Consider the following 16023-nt stretch of genomic DNA (forward strand, 5'->3'; position numbering starts at 1 on the left):
AACTTTAAATATTTTCAAATCCTATTTTTAATGATGGGTCTTAAACTCTTTAATCTCTCCTGTAGCCCACCACCCACCAGAGGTAAGGGGAAAGAAAGGCTATGGATGAGGCAGTGGGGGGTTGTGGGGGGAGCACACCTGTTTAGAAAGGTTCTTTGGAGCAACTCCCATCTGTGTTGTCTGGAAATTGTCAGTTCAGTTCACAGGTCAGCTGCAGCAGCTTGATCCACTTGCAAACACTTCAGGGATACACCAGCAGTCCAGTTCTGCAGAGTCAGGTTAGCAACAGTGGTAACTCGACTTAGCAGGGACAACCAGGCCTCAGCCTTGACTTGAGTCAGCAGGAGGGACCAGGAGGAACAGAAGTTCTCAGCTATGCCTCTCTCAGTGAATCGAAGATCAGAGAAGACACAAGACCCACAAGTGTTGCACAGCTAGCTCTGTAAGCAAGTTTAGCCCAGCCTCCGTCACTGTCTGACCCGTTCTTTTTATACTCTCTCTAAACATCACATATCCTCCATGGGTCTTGCCTTAACACATGCGTCTGTCTCCGCTGACATCACTCTGCCAATCAGCCTGAGTCTGTGGAAGTGGCAAGAAACTGCAGCACACGCCAGAGGTTTTTTTGGTGTGGTTCTCTTTATGGAGTCCTGACAAATGCAGCTCAACTACGCAATGTAAGGTGGGCCAATATATGAATGTTGTTAACAAAGCAGCCTTTGTCACGTGTCCTTTCACATCCTTGTTTTAGCAGAACATCCTTTCACTTGTCTGCTTCCGTGAAACCTTCCATCAGGAGTCTGCCTTAGTCTTTCACCTGTGTCTGCTTCAGCTAAATGTTCCTTCCCGTGCTTGCCCTAGTGAAACACCATCCAACTGACTTCCCAAAGAATCATTAGGTTTCTACTTCAACCCCCTAGGGCCTTGTGCGCGGTAAGCAAGCACTCCACCTCTGAGCCACACCCCCAGACTCCAGACCTCCCATTTGACCACCTTAACCCTACATCCCTTTGTCCGGTGTTAGGGATAAGACAAAGCCTTGCACGTGCTCACAACTGCTGAACCAGCGAGCTTGATGTCAAATTAGAGTCCCTCTGAGGTATTAGCTAACTGATTACAGAGTTCTAGGGACATGGAAGTAACACAGGAGTACTGAGCTGGCAGCTAAGCCAGGCCTTTCTGGCCCCAGAGCCTGTGCCCCTGGCCTCCTTTCAACCAACTCTTGACCAACTATTCAGGTAGGTTTTCTTGTACTCATATTGTGGATCCTAAACTCATTCCACCAGAGTCTGTCTCCTTACAGTACGCCCCCACCCCCATGCATTTGACTCCTCCCAACCACCTCTATGTAAGGGGCTCCCCAGCCTAAGCTGCAGGGTCTGCTCTGCTGTTGCATGGCCCCCACGGTTTCTTGAGTGAGTAGCTGGGTGACCACGCCCCTTCTCCTGCCCCACTCCTGTGTGGAAGAAGATGTCTAAATCTCTGAGGGCCCTGATTCCAGACCTAGCATCCCTCCTTTCTCAGTGCATATTGATCCCTCTAAGCCCCTCAGGTCTGATACATGGAGCTCTTCCTCCAGGGGACGAGGACATCCTATGTAAATGCTGAGGACATGAGCTATCTGGGTCATGAATATTTGGCTAACACTTCCTAGAAGTCATTGCCATTGAACTCAGAGACAAAAAAAAAAAAAAAAAAAAAAAAACCTCACAGCTACCTCAGTGACTTCCCTAGTCCCTGTCCTTGGAACCCCCTTCCCAGAGCACAGTAGAGCCCAATCTACCCTCTGTTTCCTGACTTAGAGCCTTCTAAACAACATCTCTGCCCCCTGGCCATAGCTGCTCACCACAGCCAGGCCTGAGGCATCCACAAATTGTAAAGACAATTACTGTTCAGTTGCTCCAGTCCTAGGCAGACAGAGGTTACTGTAAGTCGCATTGGCATTGGCATTTGGAGGGAGGAATGGAGAAGCAGCACCTTAGGACAGTGCCTGGGCTGACACTTGAAGATGGATGTGACAGGGACCTGTGGCTTGGAGGCTCAGGATTAGATCAACAAGGCTGTGGCTGGCTGGTTCCAGGAAAAAAAAAGTCATGTGGACACAGTTTGACAGACAGCACAAGCAAAGCCAAGGCTTCAGGCTGGCCTTCCCTGAGCAGAGGAGGCACCAGGGCTTGTGAGCCCAGTCCAAAGATGGAAAACCTGGAGTCCTTGATCCCTCTTGGGCACTGGCACTTTGCCAGGAGCTCCCAGAAGCCAGTTCCATGGTGCCCAAGATCTAAACAACGGCAGCTCCTGCCAGTCGTCCACGGCCCACCCAGCTCAGGAGTCCTCTAAGCAGACATTCAAGGCTTCTCTCTCTCTCTCTCTCTCTCTCTCTCTCTCTCTCTCTCTCTCTCTCTCTCTCTCTCTCTCTCTCTCTCCCTCTTTCTCGTTTCTCTAGGCACCTGTAGCTGAATTGGGGTATCCAACTCAGGACCAGACAGTCCTGGTTCCTACAGTCTCCTGCTGATCAGGGTCAGATAGGTGAGGACCGGAGATCTGCCCCCTTCAGGTGTCCCTCATGACTTTCATTTTAGTGGGCAGCCATCTCTGGGGTACACAGGAATAAAGCGGGAGAAGTGGGTAGCTGAGATTCCTGGTCAGTGGGGCTGGGACTGGCCCTAAGATGCTAAGACATTATATCTCTCCATGGTTTAAAGGAATAGCAGCCAGTCTCCATCCACACACATGGACAAAGGCACTCCCCCTCCCCCTGTGTACACTGCCTTGGGAGAATGGAGGCTGTTTGCTCTATCCAAGCTAGAGTGCCTAGGGGGACTTGGAATCCACAGCTCTGAACTGTAGAGTTGGTGCAGAGCCTGGGCTGCCCACTGCCCACTGCCCACGCAGGGATCTGTCTGTATCTTCCACAATCCCTGACAGTACATTGCCTGCAGCAGCTGTTACTTGAATGTCCTTGCATGATCTGCCTCCCATCCCCCACATGCTGTAGCCTCCTCTGGGACCCCTACATGGCAAATGGTCGCAGCTTCAGATTGGTTTGTGTGTTTGGGGAAGCGGGGGGTGTGTGGACAGAATGCAGAAGGATGAATCATCACCATGGGAGCAGACTCCCGAGTTCCACATTCACACACTTGCAGAGCTGTAGACACAAAGGCATGCCCACACGCACATTCTCAAACTCACAGGGAGACACACCGAAATACACCGAGCGCACGCACGTACACACGCACATACACACATGTGCATACAGTCCTTAGACACAGACACCAAAACAAAGGAACAAATCAAGACACATAAGACATTTCTTACCCAGGGGGAAGCCAGTCATCATCCAAAAGCCTGCTTTCGTACAGAGACACACAAATACCCATGGCCAGTTTCTATAGAGACATTACAGTAACCACCCTATAGTAACCACCCTTCTGTGAATATATAAACCCTCTCCCTCTCCCTTATCACCCCCCTGTGTCTCTCTGTGTGTATCTCTGCTGTCTCTCTGTCTGTCTCTGTCTCTGTGTCTCTGTCTCTCTCTGTGTCTCTGTGTCTCTGTGTCTCTGTCTCTGTCTCTGTCTCTGTCTCTGTCTCTGTCTCTCTCTCTCTCTCTCACACACACACACACACACACACACACACACACACCACAGTCCCTCTTCTCCGGAGTCCTTCCTCCATCCCCTGCCTCAGGCAGCACTCAGAGCAGACATGACAGTTTTAGAATCCTAGCGATCTATGGCCTATATTCTTGCATACAGATGCCACAGCTACCCAAGGACAGAGTTTCTGCCTTGGGTTCAGCCACTCCCACTCTTCCAGAGTAGAGGTCACCAGACCCAGAAGGGTGATGTCCTAGTCATCTGCTCACAGACCCCCTGTTTGCATCTTCAGTGCCTTAGAAGAGGGTCTGGCTGCAAAGGGAAGATGGTGGTTACACTCCCAGGAAGGAAGGGATGTGAGAGAAAGGACACTTGCTTGGATGACCCTGTCTTGAGGTGAGAGGTGGACAAAGTCCCCACCCACCTCCTAGGATTCCCAGGAGACCTGACCCAATCATGTGCACCGGCTGTTGTCTGCCTTAAAGACCCCCCCCCCACACACACACACCTCCCTGTTAGCCCAAGGGCCACTGGGTCCTGCTTCCTGGTTCAGAGCAGGTGTTGCTGTTCTAGGAAGTCCTGGGTGAGCTCTTTTGCTCTGTTGTGACTCTCAGCTCCCTAGGTCTCACCCATCTTTGTGGACACCATAGGGAAATGCCTTACTCCCCAAGCCTACATCCTATGCAGGACTGGGGGAAGAGAGGGGCTCTAGGAGATCTGAGCGTGAAACACAGGTTCGAACCTCAGCACTGCCTCTGACCTTGGGCAAAGCCCTGAGCTGTGTGTACCCAAGGACTTATCTGTAAAATGGGGACAATAATAACCATCTCCCCAGGCTGACGTGGGGATTAAATGAGATCATGCATTGGGTATCCTGTGGAAATGGCGGCCGTATTACAGGCTCATTGCTTGCCACAGAGATTGGTAAATATTGAATTAATGAACGCCTCCAGTTTCCCTTCTGCCTCCACCTCATGTCCATGCTTTAGGAGGGGGAAAGTAAATGTGAACAAGAAGGATTTGGGGCAGGGAGAACGGGAAAGATCAGGGCTTTCTGACATCTCTGGACACCGGCTGCTCCAGCGCGTCCTGAGATTGCTTGGAGGCGGCACCGGCATCCTCTTACCCTTGTGCCACTCACCTGTGCCACCACCCCGATCGGTCAGGTGAGGCAGGAAGTAGAGGTGGGGTCCACCCCTGCTCTGTGGCCCCCCGACGCTGCCCATCCCAGGTGCGTGCTGAATGCGGGGTGGCGGGAGCGTAAGTGTGCGAAGGATGTGAATGAGCCAGTGGATGCGTGAATGGAGGTGGATGGAAGCGTGAAGTACAAGGCGGGGCTCCAGCTGGGTGACCTCGAGTGCAGACAGGCCGGGGCTCCCTCCCCTCTCCTCCTAGCCTCCCGCTCCGCTCCGCTCCCCTCCCCGCGGCGCGCAGCCCTCCCTAGCCCTCCCAAGCTACCGCGGGCACCAGAGCCGGGACCACGCAGCCACTGAGCGGACGGACAGCGCCGCCTCAGGAGGGGGCTACCCCGCCGCGTCTCCAGCTCCGCACCAAGGCGAAGTCCCGTGAGCAAGGTCCAGGTTCCAGCAACGGAGGATGCCCGGGGCCAGGAGCCAACAGGTGCGGGGCGTGGGCGACCCCCAGGACTGACTTGGGGATTCCAGAAGAGCATCGGCAGGTGATGAAGGGGGCTGGAGTCTCTGGGGACCTGGGTGCCGGAAGACTGCGCCACTACCCACTCCGCTCACCTCCTGGAGGCTCCCGCGTACCCTTTAGCGCACTTGCTGCCCCTTCTGGGAATCTTCCCAGACCCCCTAAGGAGCAGGGAGGTCCCGCTGGGAAATCCGTAGGCCAATGTCTCTGCCCCTTCCCCTAGGGCTCTCGAGAGGACTGTCCATCCTCTTAACACCAGTCTGGGGTCGTTCCTACCTAGCCAAGCGAAGAAGGGGTCTGAGCAAGGGAGGAGGGAGCGGCCTGAGCCAGGCCGGATTTATGAATGGAGAGCGGCCTGCGCACCGGCTCAGCGACCCCTGGCGGCCGTCGGGGGGCATCGCGGCCCCGGGGACTCCAGGAGACCTAGCAAGGGGGTGTTGAGAAGCTTGTTTCTTGGCATGAGGATCCTTTCGAGTCTCCTAGGAAGGTGCTTACCCGCACTCCTCTTCGCGGGTCTGTGCGTTCCCGCGCGTGTACGCGCACTGAGGAGGATCTGGCAAGTCTAGTGGGCGGGACCTAGGTCTTCAATATCTCCCTGAACCCTTTCCCCAGCCCTTAATCAAGGCTTGAGGACTGAATCAAGAAAGAATTATTTGTCGTTGGGGATGGGTTTCCTTCCTAAATCTGTGGTGGCCGGAGGACTCAGACAGTCCTGGATTGGCTTTGTGACCTTGAACAAGAGAATCAACCTCTCAGCTTCCCGTCTCTCCATCCATACAACAGGGCTCGCTAATAATGATACCGAATACTGACTGGAGGGCCAGCTTCTGGGTGTACCAGGCTCTGGGTGAAGTAGTTTCCAAACCTTAGAGCTCAATACTCTTCATCGTGGCTCTGGAAGGTAGGTAACTTTAATACTCTGTTGGACCACTGGGTGGGGAAACTGAGTCTCAAGGAGGGAGGTAAAAGGTGCCTAGCTCCACCATTCCCATCCCATGACTAAGAATAAAGAGACAGAAGGTAGACAAAGTCCCTAATGTCCTCTTCTTTCTTTCTTTCTTTCTTTCTTTCTTTCTTTCTTTCTTTCTTTCTTTCTTTCTTTCTTTCTTTCCTTCCTTCCTTCCTTCCTTCCTTCCTTCCTTCCTTCCTTCCTTCCTTCCTTCCTTCCCTCCTTTCTTCCCTCCTTCCTTTCCTCCCTACCTCCTCTCCCTCAGGAAGTTTGGTCTAAGACCCCAAAGACCTGAGGGCAAGACCAGGTCCTTTGAAAGGAGTGGGCTGAGGGCTTGTGGGAGTTTCTCTTTCTCCACAGAGCCCAGGACTCTCCTCAGCTGAAGTGGCTCCTAAACTCATGGAACCCTCCGCCACTCCTGGGGCCCAGCCTGGAGTCCCCACTAGCAGTGGGGAACCCTTCCATCTGCCTCCAGACTATGAGGACGAGTTCCTCCGATACCTGTGGCGCGATTATCTCTACCCGAAGCAGTACGAGTGGGTTCTCATTGCAGCCTACGTGGCTGTGTTCCTCATAGCCTTGGTGGGCAATACCCTGGGTAGGTGTCTGTTTTCTTCTGAACTAGAGGGAATCCTGGGCCTTTCCTTCATACCCATTCTTGCTGGTGAGGTCGGGATGGGGCCTGAATGTGTGTGGCTCTGCTAACTGGCTTCCCCTCACCTTGCTGCTCTCTGCAGTCTGCCTGGCTGTGTGGCGGAACCACCACATGAGGACAGTCACCAACTACTTCATTGTCAACCTGTCCCTGGCAGATGTGCTGGTGACTGCCATCTGCCTGCCTGCCAGCCTGTTAGTGGACATCACCGAATCGTGGCTCTTCGGCCAGGCTTTGTGCAAGGTCATTCCCTATCTCCAGGTTAGCTCTCCCATGGCCCTCACCACCCTCTACCACATCTGTCCAAAACCTATGACCTTGGTGGCTATCAGTAAGCTTAATGTTTGCCTTTCAGTCAAGTTACACTGGCTTAGGACTCTTGTGGGACTATTCAAACCACCAGGCTGGACAGTTGGGAACACAGACACAGCCCCACATACACACATAGACAAACTTGACCGCACACACACAGAGACACACACAGAGACACATACACACACACACAGACACACACACAGAGTTACTTTCAGGTCCACAGGCACATGCAGAGAGGAGACAAAAGCCCACAGTGACAGACCTGCCCTTAACAGGTCTGCTCCCTGACTCCAGTAGGGACCAAGAGAGACAAACAGAATTCTCTCTCTAGTCTCCTTCCCCAATGCTGGACACCAGGACACCCAGATGATGTCAGTGGAATGGGAGGAGGACTAGCCAGAGACCACCACGGCCTCTCAGTAGCCCTTGGTCCTCTTCTTGTATCCTGGGAAACAGAGCACCCTGGAGGCAATGCCTGCCTATACTACCAGCCGATTCATCTGTGCCGCTCAGACCAAGAGAGCTTTCCCAACAGCATAGGGGTGACCTCCCGGGGTGACAGTGATGCCTCATGGACTTTACACTGCTTTAAGGTTTTCTGCCCAACTGGTCCCCTCTGTGGATGGAGATCACGTGTCTCATGTCTTCACTGTACCATGACACCTACATCATAGGTTTTAAAAGTAGAGAAAGGAGGGGTAGGAGAGATGGCTCAGGGGTTAAGAGCACTGGCTGCTATTCCAGAGGCCCCTAGTTCAATTCCTAGCACCCAGATGTCATCTCACAACTGTCTGTAACTCCTGTTCCAAGGGATCCAACACCCTCGCACTGACATACATGCAAGCAAAACATCAATGTACGTAAAAAAAAAAAATTATTTAGAAAAAAATAGGGAGAGGTGTGTTTGACACACAGTCTCATTGTGTGTGTCAGGTCTCCAACTGGACATTTTCCATACATGATTTCATTTATTCTCACCAGCATCCTGCCAGATAGATGCTATATTCCCATTCTGCAGATGAGGCTCAGAGAGGGTGAGTGACTTGCCCAAATTCACACAGCACAAAGGGGTGGAGTCACGATTTGCTGCACTGGTAGCTCTGGGCTGTGAACTGTTTCCCCCTGCCCCACCCCACCTCTGATGTTGTGTCCCTGTGGGGCAGGCTGTGTCGGTGTCAGTGGCAGTGCTGACTCTCAGCTTCATCGCCCTGGACCGCTGGTATGCCATCTGCCACCCACTGTTGTTCAAGAGCACAGCTCGCCGTGCCCGTGGCTCCATCCTGGGCATCTGGGCTGTGTCGCTGGCTGTCATGGTGCCCCAGGCTGCTGTCATGGAGTGCAGCAGTGTGCTGCCTGAGCTAGCCAATCGCACCCGGCTCTTCTCTGTCTGTGATGAGCACTGGGCAGGTAATGGGCACCTCTGGAGGTGTATACACCCAGGGCAGGGGATTTTCAGGGTGGGTACCCCCAGGGTAGGTATCTCCTCTAGTGTGAACATCAGCTGGGGATCCCTCCGGCTGGGGCACCGCTAGACTGGGCAATTCTAGGCTCTCTCCCTAACCATGGTGCTTATGTGAATTCAGTTGTCCCCAGGTCTTGCTTTGGTTCATGTTGGGACAGGGTGGCATTGCTGAGGCAGACGGGGACCCCCAGGGTGAACTTGACCCTTGTGTCTTGCGACCTACAGATGAACTCTACCCCAAGATCTATCACAGCTGCTTCTTCATTGTCACCTACCTGGCCCCACTGGGCCTCATGGCAATGGCCTATTTTCAGATCTTCCGCAAGCTCTGGGGCCGCCAGGTGAAGCTCATTTGCTGTCGCTATCTGGGCTGGGAAGGGGGAAGCTGTTTTTCTAAGGGAGTAGATGGTCCCTGACATTGGAACATATTATCTGCACTGCGAATATAGCGAGGCCAGGCCCAGGGATGTGGGGAGCTGGAGGCCCCAAAATGACTTGCAGCCTCTTTTAATTAATCAATTACCTTCCAGGGCTTTGGCATAAGCCAGACAAGTGTTCCAGCACTAAAGAATATGCACAGAGCCTTTCTCCCTGATCCAGGTTCCCTCTGTCCTTTTTAAAAATGTTACAGGGTCTTGCTAAGTTGGCCTGACTAGACTGAACATCCAATTCTCCTGCCTCAGTCTCCTGTGTAGCTAGGATTATAAAGCCAGCTTTAACCGCCATATCTTATTCCCTTCCCCCCTAAAAATGTGAGAAAACAGACCCAGAGAAGCAACACAATGTCCCCCTGGAAAGCACTCAGCTAGCCAGCAGAAAATCAGAGGTCAAAACCCAAGCCAGGCTCCAGAGCTCAGCTTAGGATCAGAATGTTAACCCTTGCAGTTTCGGACCACTTGCCCAGTGAGTCGCGCTTACCCACCCTTGAGTGTGACTGCTAAGGCCAGCCAGGCCAACTGGTTCCAGGCCTGACTTTCTCCTCATTACATGGAGCCTTAGTGGGGTTGCTGAGGTTGTGTTCACAGAAATATGGGTGCTAGGAGCCGTTTGTACTGTGTCAGTAAGTCCTGGGCCAGTATCTAGGCAGTGAGAGAACATGTGTCAGAGGTTGACAGGTCTCAGTGACATTCTGGGATGTCATGTACGTTCTGCACAGTGCTAACCCATGCCTAGGCCATGCAGGGCACTGGGTGGGGAGATGGGTGGGGAGATGCAGGCATACCCAGTTAGAGCCTTTCCTGGCTGGTCTACCTTAAGGAAGCAAAGGACTAGAGAAGTCACAGCTCACGAATGTATGAGCAGTCTCTAAACTCTAGTTTCTTGCATCCTGGATCCATGCCTCTTGGTTGTGGGGTGGTTGCAAGGCATCTGCCTAGGCAGAGAGCTGGAGTCAGGCCTTCCCCGAGCCCTTCCTGATTCCCAGGGCTCCCGACAGTGTGACATGGACATCTCTTCATGACTCAGCTTTTCATCCTGTCCCAAAGACGGAGCTGCAGATCTCAGGAGGATGGGGGAGCAGTTAGAGGGGTGTTCAGACCCCGCAGTGTGACAGTGTCCTTGTATGTTCCTGACTTGCTCACTAGGCCCTAACCATAGGGAATGACTCTCTGAAGGAGTGACATCCACCCTTCCTTCCTCTGTGTGTGTGTGTTGGCTAGATCCCTGGTACCACATCAGCCTTGGTGCGGAACTGGAAGCGGCCCTCGGAACAACTGGAGGCTCAGCACCAGGGCCTGTGTACAGAGCCCCAGCCCCGGGCCCGAGCCTTCCTGGCTGAGGTGAAGCAGATGCGAGCTCGGAGGAAGACGGCTAAGATGCTGATGGTGGTCCTGCTGGTTTTTGCACTCTGTTATCTGCCCATCAGTGTCCTCAATGTCCTTAAGAGGTAAGGGGAGCTTGTGGGTAGGGAGGAACTCCACCCTGGGGCAGGCAGTTACTCTGCCCTGTTTCCACCTCCTCTATCTGTGCACCGGAATATCTGGCTTGGCTCCAAGGGCAATTAGAAAATCCTTCCTCTGTGCACTTGGCTATGAAGTTCTAGGATGACTGGGTACAAATGACGGACAGGAGCCCTGTCTTCATAGAGGCTGTGTTCCAGCGAGAAAGATGGCAAAGCAATAGAAAAAGCAGTGTAGTATCAGGCTGTGAGGGTCCTGAAGAAAGATGAAATTCCAAAAGAGAACAGAGCATAAGGGAGGCTGGTGGGTTTGGTTTTGTCTCGGATACATAGTTGTTGTTGCTGCTGTTGTTATTGTTGTTCTCTGAGAAGCTGGGAGATGTATGCCTGTAAGCTCAGCACTTAGCAGGCCAAGGCAAGAGGATCGTGAGTTCAAAGTCAGGAGCAAGCATCAGGGGTCTGGAGGACACAGGTTAGGCAGAAGGACACGAGGATGCAGCAGATGAGGAGCCATGAGTTGTCACTGGAAGGTCATGGAGGACCGGCAGGGTCAGTCTGGGTTTGGCCATGTCCAGTCTTGTGTGATCTTGGGCACGCAATTCTCTAAGCCTCAGCTGCTTTAGCTGAAAAAAATGGATGCTGTCCATGGTGTGTTGTTTCTGGTAGGTGGATGGAGTGGTCCCAGGGGGATCAGATAGCTGGAGTCTGAGCAAATCGTTGGTCACTGTCCCAAGGCCCATTCTAGTTATAACCCATGTCTGGGTACCAAAACCAGCGGCCAAGATCTCAGACAGTGCCCCAAGGGGACAGCAGTGAGCAATGGGGACATCTTCTAGTTAGAGCTCTGGGCCCCCCCCCCAACCTCCCACGTATCCACCTGATCTGCTTCGCACCATCCTTCTCCCGGGCAATAGAGTGTTCGGGATGTTCCGCCAAGCCAGCGACCGGGAAGCCGTCTACGCCTGCTTCACCTTCTCCCATTGGCTGGTGTACGCCAACAGTGCCGCCAACCCTATCATCTACAACTTCCTCAGTGGTAAGTGGACTAAAGACGTGATGACCGGGGTGGCCATGGTCCCTGGGTCTATCGTGGGCTTGGAGGGGAGGATGCACCTCTTCCCAGGCTCTCTCCGGAAACCTATCACTCATACAAGGCCCCTCCCAGGAGCCATGATCTGAGCTCTGACCTGCAGATGTACCCAAGATGGAGTGTGGCATACCTGCACACCAGTGCCTATGAGGAAGGCCAGGGCCTGGGCCCACCCAGGGAGCATGCTCAGTGAGACTTCCGACTAATTCCTCTCTGGCTGGCCCAGACACAGCAATCTTTGTTCCTAAAGGGAACCAGACCCGAGGGAAGAGGACCCTGGAGACCCTGTCTGAGGGGAGATTGTGTAGTCTCGCTAAGGGACAAGGGGCAGTCATCAGCAGAGACACAGGGTAGAGTGGCTTGACTACCCCTGGATCCATGGGCCACAAAGCAAACTTCTTCTCTCTTCTGGGAGTCCAGACCCCCTCAGCCCTATTCCCACTGTGTTGTCCTGTACCCTACCTACCCCTAGCCCATCTCAGTGGGTCTCCTACCTTTGGCTTAGCAGAATTGACTCATTGGACCTCAGATTTGGGACAGGGCTTCAGAGGAACTGTCAAGATGACTGCCCAAGAGTGGACGCAATTCTTTCAAAAATGGGGCATTTGAGAAAGGGTCAGAGATCACTAGCGTTAACTGTCACTGGGAATCAAGAAGTACTCTACCAGGCTGCCTGGCTGCTTCCCAGCTCAGAGGACAAGACAGAAGAGAGGACTATTATTGAGGAGGAAGAAACAGGCAGCCACCTAGATGCATATATTCCTTGCCTAGGTTGTGTTTGCTGAGCAACTACTGTGTGCTCTTCCCTGAGTGGGATCCTAGATCACAGCAGGCTGGCAACACAGTTGGGGGTGGTTTGGTTTCAAGAAAACCTCTGTCCCCTGGCATAAACGCATGAGCAGTCTCTTCTACTCCACCCTCGCCTTTGCGAGATGGGCTTGGGGCTAGATGCCCAGGTTCAACTTCTGGCTGGGTGGCTTGAGGCAAACCTCAGTCTGCTGCACCTCTAATCTGTGATGGGAAACACAGTCTGGCAAGGTGTGAGGAGGCTCCTGGGTGGGGGATGGGAGCGGAGCCTGGGGGACTGACACAGCCCCTGGTGCAGTGTGACTGTCACCCGGCAAGGCCTGCTGCTTTCATCTCCACACCATTGGGGCAGAGCTGGGGATGGGGTGGGGGACAGCAACAGTGTGAACTCTGAGCTCCCTCCCTAAACACACACACACACACACACACACACCCGTCATGGAGACACACAGGTGAGGCCCTGAGCCAGACACCATGACCTGAGCCAGGCTCCTTGCCAGAATGCAGTCAAGGAATCAAGACAATTGCATTTTGCTCCAGGAACCGGCTGGGGCCCTTTCAGCTTTTCTGGCTGGCAGGGCAGAGGTAGCCCTGGGCTCTCCCTCTAAGCTCTACCCCTCCCTCTGGGCTCCACCAGGCAGCTCTAGCTAGAGTTGTGCGGGTGTTCCTTGAGGTCAACCCCCTTCCTGCTGCATTTTCCCCCTTATGGCTGTGTCTTTTGTCTCCCAACCAAGGCAAATTCCGGGAACAGTTTAAGGCTGCCTTCTCCTGCTGCCTGCCTGGTCTGGGTCCCGGCTCCTCCGCCAGACACAAGTCCTTGTCCTTGCAGAGCCGCTGCTCCGTCTCCAAGGTCTCTGAGCATGTCGTGCTGACCACCGTCACTACCGTGCTGTCCTGAGTGGGGCCGGCCCAGGCTCTGGGAGACCTGGTCCTTTGCCTGGGGTCCACCCCAGCAGTCACAGGAAAACTGCTGCGGTTCAGTGAGAGGCTGTGCGATGCCAGTCCTGGCTTTCTGCCAGAGTCATTCCCTCTCTGAGGTTGTGTCCCCTAAGCTGGGTGGATAGGGGCTTAAGCTGCTCAAGAAAGCAGAGTGTTGTAAACCGTCTACTGCTGTGGGCTTGGTTACTGTCGTCCCTGTCTCATATGGCTCTACCCTACAGTGTCACTTCACCCTATCAGAGCTTGGCTTTTCTCCCAAAGACCTGTTCTCCTACTCAATTATAGGCCTTTCCAGGCTGGAGTCTGCTCCAAAGGTCCCCACAGACATATTCACCTGGCCTGAAGGCCACCGGAAGCCGGGACTGCACATGGCCTGTTGCACCAATGTGTCCCTGTGAACTAATTTGGGTTCAGCCCTTCTCAGTGAGCTCTGAAGCACAGTCCACCCTCTCCAGGTGTGGACTGCACGCTGCACAGGCTAGAGCTCGTTGGCATTGTGGAATGCTTAAACACTCTCCATGTGGCCATTCGTTCAGCATGGAGGCCAGCAGCCCGGAGCAGCTGTAATTAAAAGCCTGGCACTGAATGTTCTCTTTCTTTGTCATTGCACAAAATCTGTGCTGCTCAGGTTAGTAGTGGGAGGTGGGGCAGCCGGGGGATGGCAGGAGAAGGCTCTGGAATGGGGTTATCGTGAAACCCCACCCCCACCCCAGATGAATTGACTGCCGGCTATGCTACCTCTGGTCATGCCCAGCCTCTGGTGGCCAGGACTCTGATCTCTGACACACTTTATATTCCCTGTCCGATGGCCTCTGAACCGGAAGGTAAGGAGGTAGGTGGATAGGCAGTGGGTTGACAGATTTACTCTGTGTAATGTTCTTGGAAATCAGGGCTCTGTTTATTTTCTATGAACTCACAGAATACAAAGAGAGCGCCATGGACTTAGCCAGCCATGCCCTGGCTTCCGCTGAGCTGATTACAAAGCTGCCCAAAAGGCCCCAATACTTGTTGCCAGAGGAGAAGGTAGACTCATTCTGGAGTGCCACTCTGCTTCGAGGAGCAGGGGGCAGCTGGCTGAGGCCACTGGGGTGAGCACACCAGCTGACAGATCACCCGGCAGGAAGTAGGGCAGGGCCTTGGTCCCAGCCCAGGAGTACCTAGACATCATGGCCCCTTGTGGGCATGTCCTTTTGTCCAGATCGGGTGTGTGTATTAAGTAGCCCCTCTGCTTTACAGACTCATCGGCCCAGCAGCCATAGCTGGCCAGCAGGGATGAGCAGTCCTGACCATTCTGTGTCCCCACTGGTCTTGGGATCCAAATCAAGGTATAAGGCAAGTCTGGAGGTGCAGTGTGTTTGGGACAAAGCATGAGGCCTGGATCCCACAGGTCCTGAGCTCTCAAGATTGACACCACTTTAAAGATGGGTTTGGGGGCTAGAGGTGTAACTAGGTGGTAGAGTATTTGTCTAACATATGAGGTGTTGGGTTCCATCCTTGGCACCACATAATAAAACCAAGATGAAGCACACTCAGGGAGGTAGCTGAGATGCCAAGGAGTGATGCTCAGGGATGGGCATCTGGCAAGCTCAGGGCTGGCTGGTGGACAAGAGAACCCAGGCTGGGGAGTGGCAGATAAGCCCGGGGCTAGCTGGTGGCTGAGAGAAGTTGGGGCGGGGTTGGGGAGATTTGGTAGTAGGCCCAAGTGTCCAGGAGAATGGCATGCAGAAAGGAGGGAGTTGTTCTGGCCAGCCCGAGAGAGAGAACTAGGGCCAGTGGATGGTGTTTCCAAAGCTGTAGGTTAGAACAGTAAGACGTGTGCGCTAGCTGAAGATAAAACAGGCAACCTACAACGCCCTACCCCCGTTTTCTTTTGGTTACTGGGGGTTGGCAAGTGGAGGCTGGAGTCCTTGGAGGCCTGAAGAAGGGCTCCCTCCAGAAATGAGGGGGCTGGCCTCAAGGATCTGATCTGAACTATTAATTCTGGGACTATGGAGTCACAGCGGCCCAGAGGAGCTGAAATGGCTGAGCCTGACAGGCCTACTGGCCTGTGACCTGGAAAACAGTCGCAGCCACTCTCCACCCCCACCCTGCAGGGAGGACCGCCCTGCTGAAGGCCTCTGAGCCCCAGAGCTCTTATCTCCATCTCCTGAAGCCAGAGGATAATCACACCATTATCTGTGATAAGGCCCCCCCTAGCAAACTAGAATGTCTGGTGTCTTCAGCTTTTGATTGAAATTCTGTCAGCTCATTACAGACACAGTGCAGACTGGGTATCATGCTGATCTAGAAATGCAACTGGCAGGTACTGGTGTCTGTGCTTAATAAAAGTAGGGGGAGAGTTATGATTTCATAAATGGAGTTTGTCTGGGAGATAAAACTCAGGCCTAAGATAATAAAAGGACCACACTGTGAGAGGTCTTGGGGTGGCTGCTTTCAGCCCAGAATGGCAGCCCTAAAACTTTAAGAAACACAGGCAGTTTTTTGGACAGATCCTAGTCACAGAGGAACCTGTCAGGGCCCTGACTTCATCTTGGCACACAAGACGATCACTAAGGCCCCTAACACAGCTTCTTTCGCATGGCTTGGAAGCAGCTGATGCTTCTATAGTGAGGGAGTGGATGGGAGGATGGAAGGATGGATGGATGGACACGGACACA

General features: G+C 53.5%; 1 protein-coding gene across 1 annotated transcript; it reads left to right on the top strand.

The window, feature by feature from the left end:
• Nucleotides 1-6073: 6073 nt before the first annotated feature.
• On the top strand, nucleotides 6074-13391 carry Hcrtr1 (hypocretin receptor 1). The gene is made up of 8 exons (XM_021160815.2): nucleotides 6074-6153; nucleotides 6562-6799; nucleotides 6939-7117; nucleotides 8335-8578; nucleotides 8859-8974; nucleotides 10292-10518; nucleotides 11445-11566; nucleotides 13162-13391. The coding sequence occupies exons 2-8, from the start codon at nucleotides 6601-6603 to the stop codon at nucleotides 13323-13325; spliced, it is 1251 nt and encodes a 416-aa protein (XP_021016474.1). The 5' UTR covers nucleotides 6074-6153; nucleotides 6562-6600; the 3' UTR covers nucleotides 13326-13391.
• Nucleotides 13392-16023: the final 2632 nt, after the last annotated feature.

This window comes from Mus caroli, unplaced genomic scaffold (assembly GCF_978045245.1).
Source record: "Mus caroli unplaced genomic scaffold, Mus_caroli_1 scaffold_6, whole genome shotgun sequence".
Lineage (NCBI taxonomy): Eukaryota > Metazoa > Chordata > Mammalia > Rodentia > Muridae > Mus > Mus caroli.

Excerpts from the sequence above, each read along its gene's own strand:
- Hcrtr1 (XM_021160815.2), top strand. The coding sequence starts at position 6,601 with ATGGAACCCTCCGCCACTCCTGGGGCCCAGCCTGGAGTCCCCACTAGC. Across the intron at positions 8,975-10,291 it reads GCAAGCTCTGGGGCCGCCAG|ATCCCTGGTACCACATCAGC; the intron begins GTGAAGCTCATT and ends TGTGTTGGCTAG. Across the intron at positions 11,567-13,161 it reads CATCTACAACTTCCTCAGTG|GCAAATTCCGGGAACAGTTT; the intron begins GTAAGTGGACTA and ends CTCCCAACCAAG.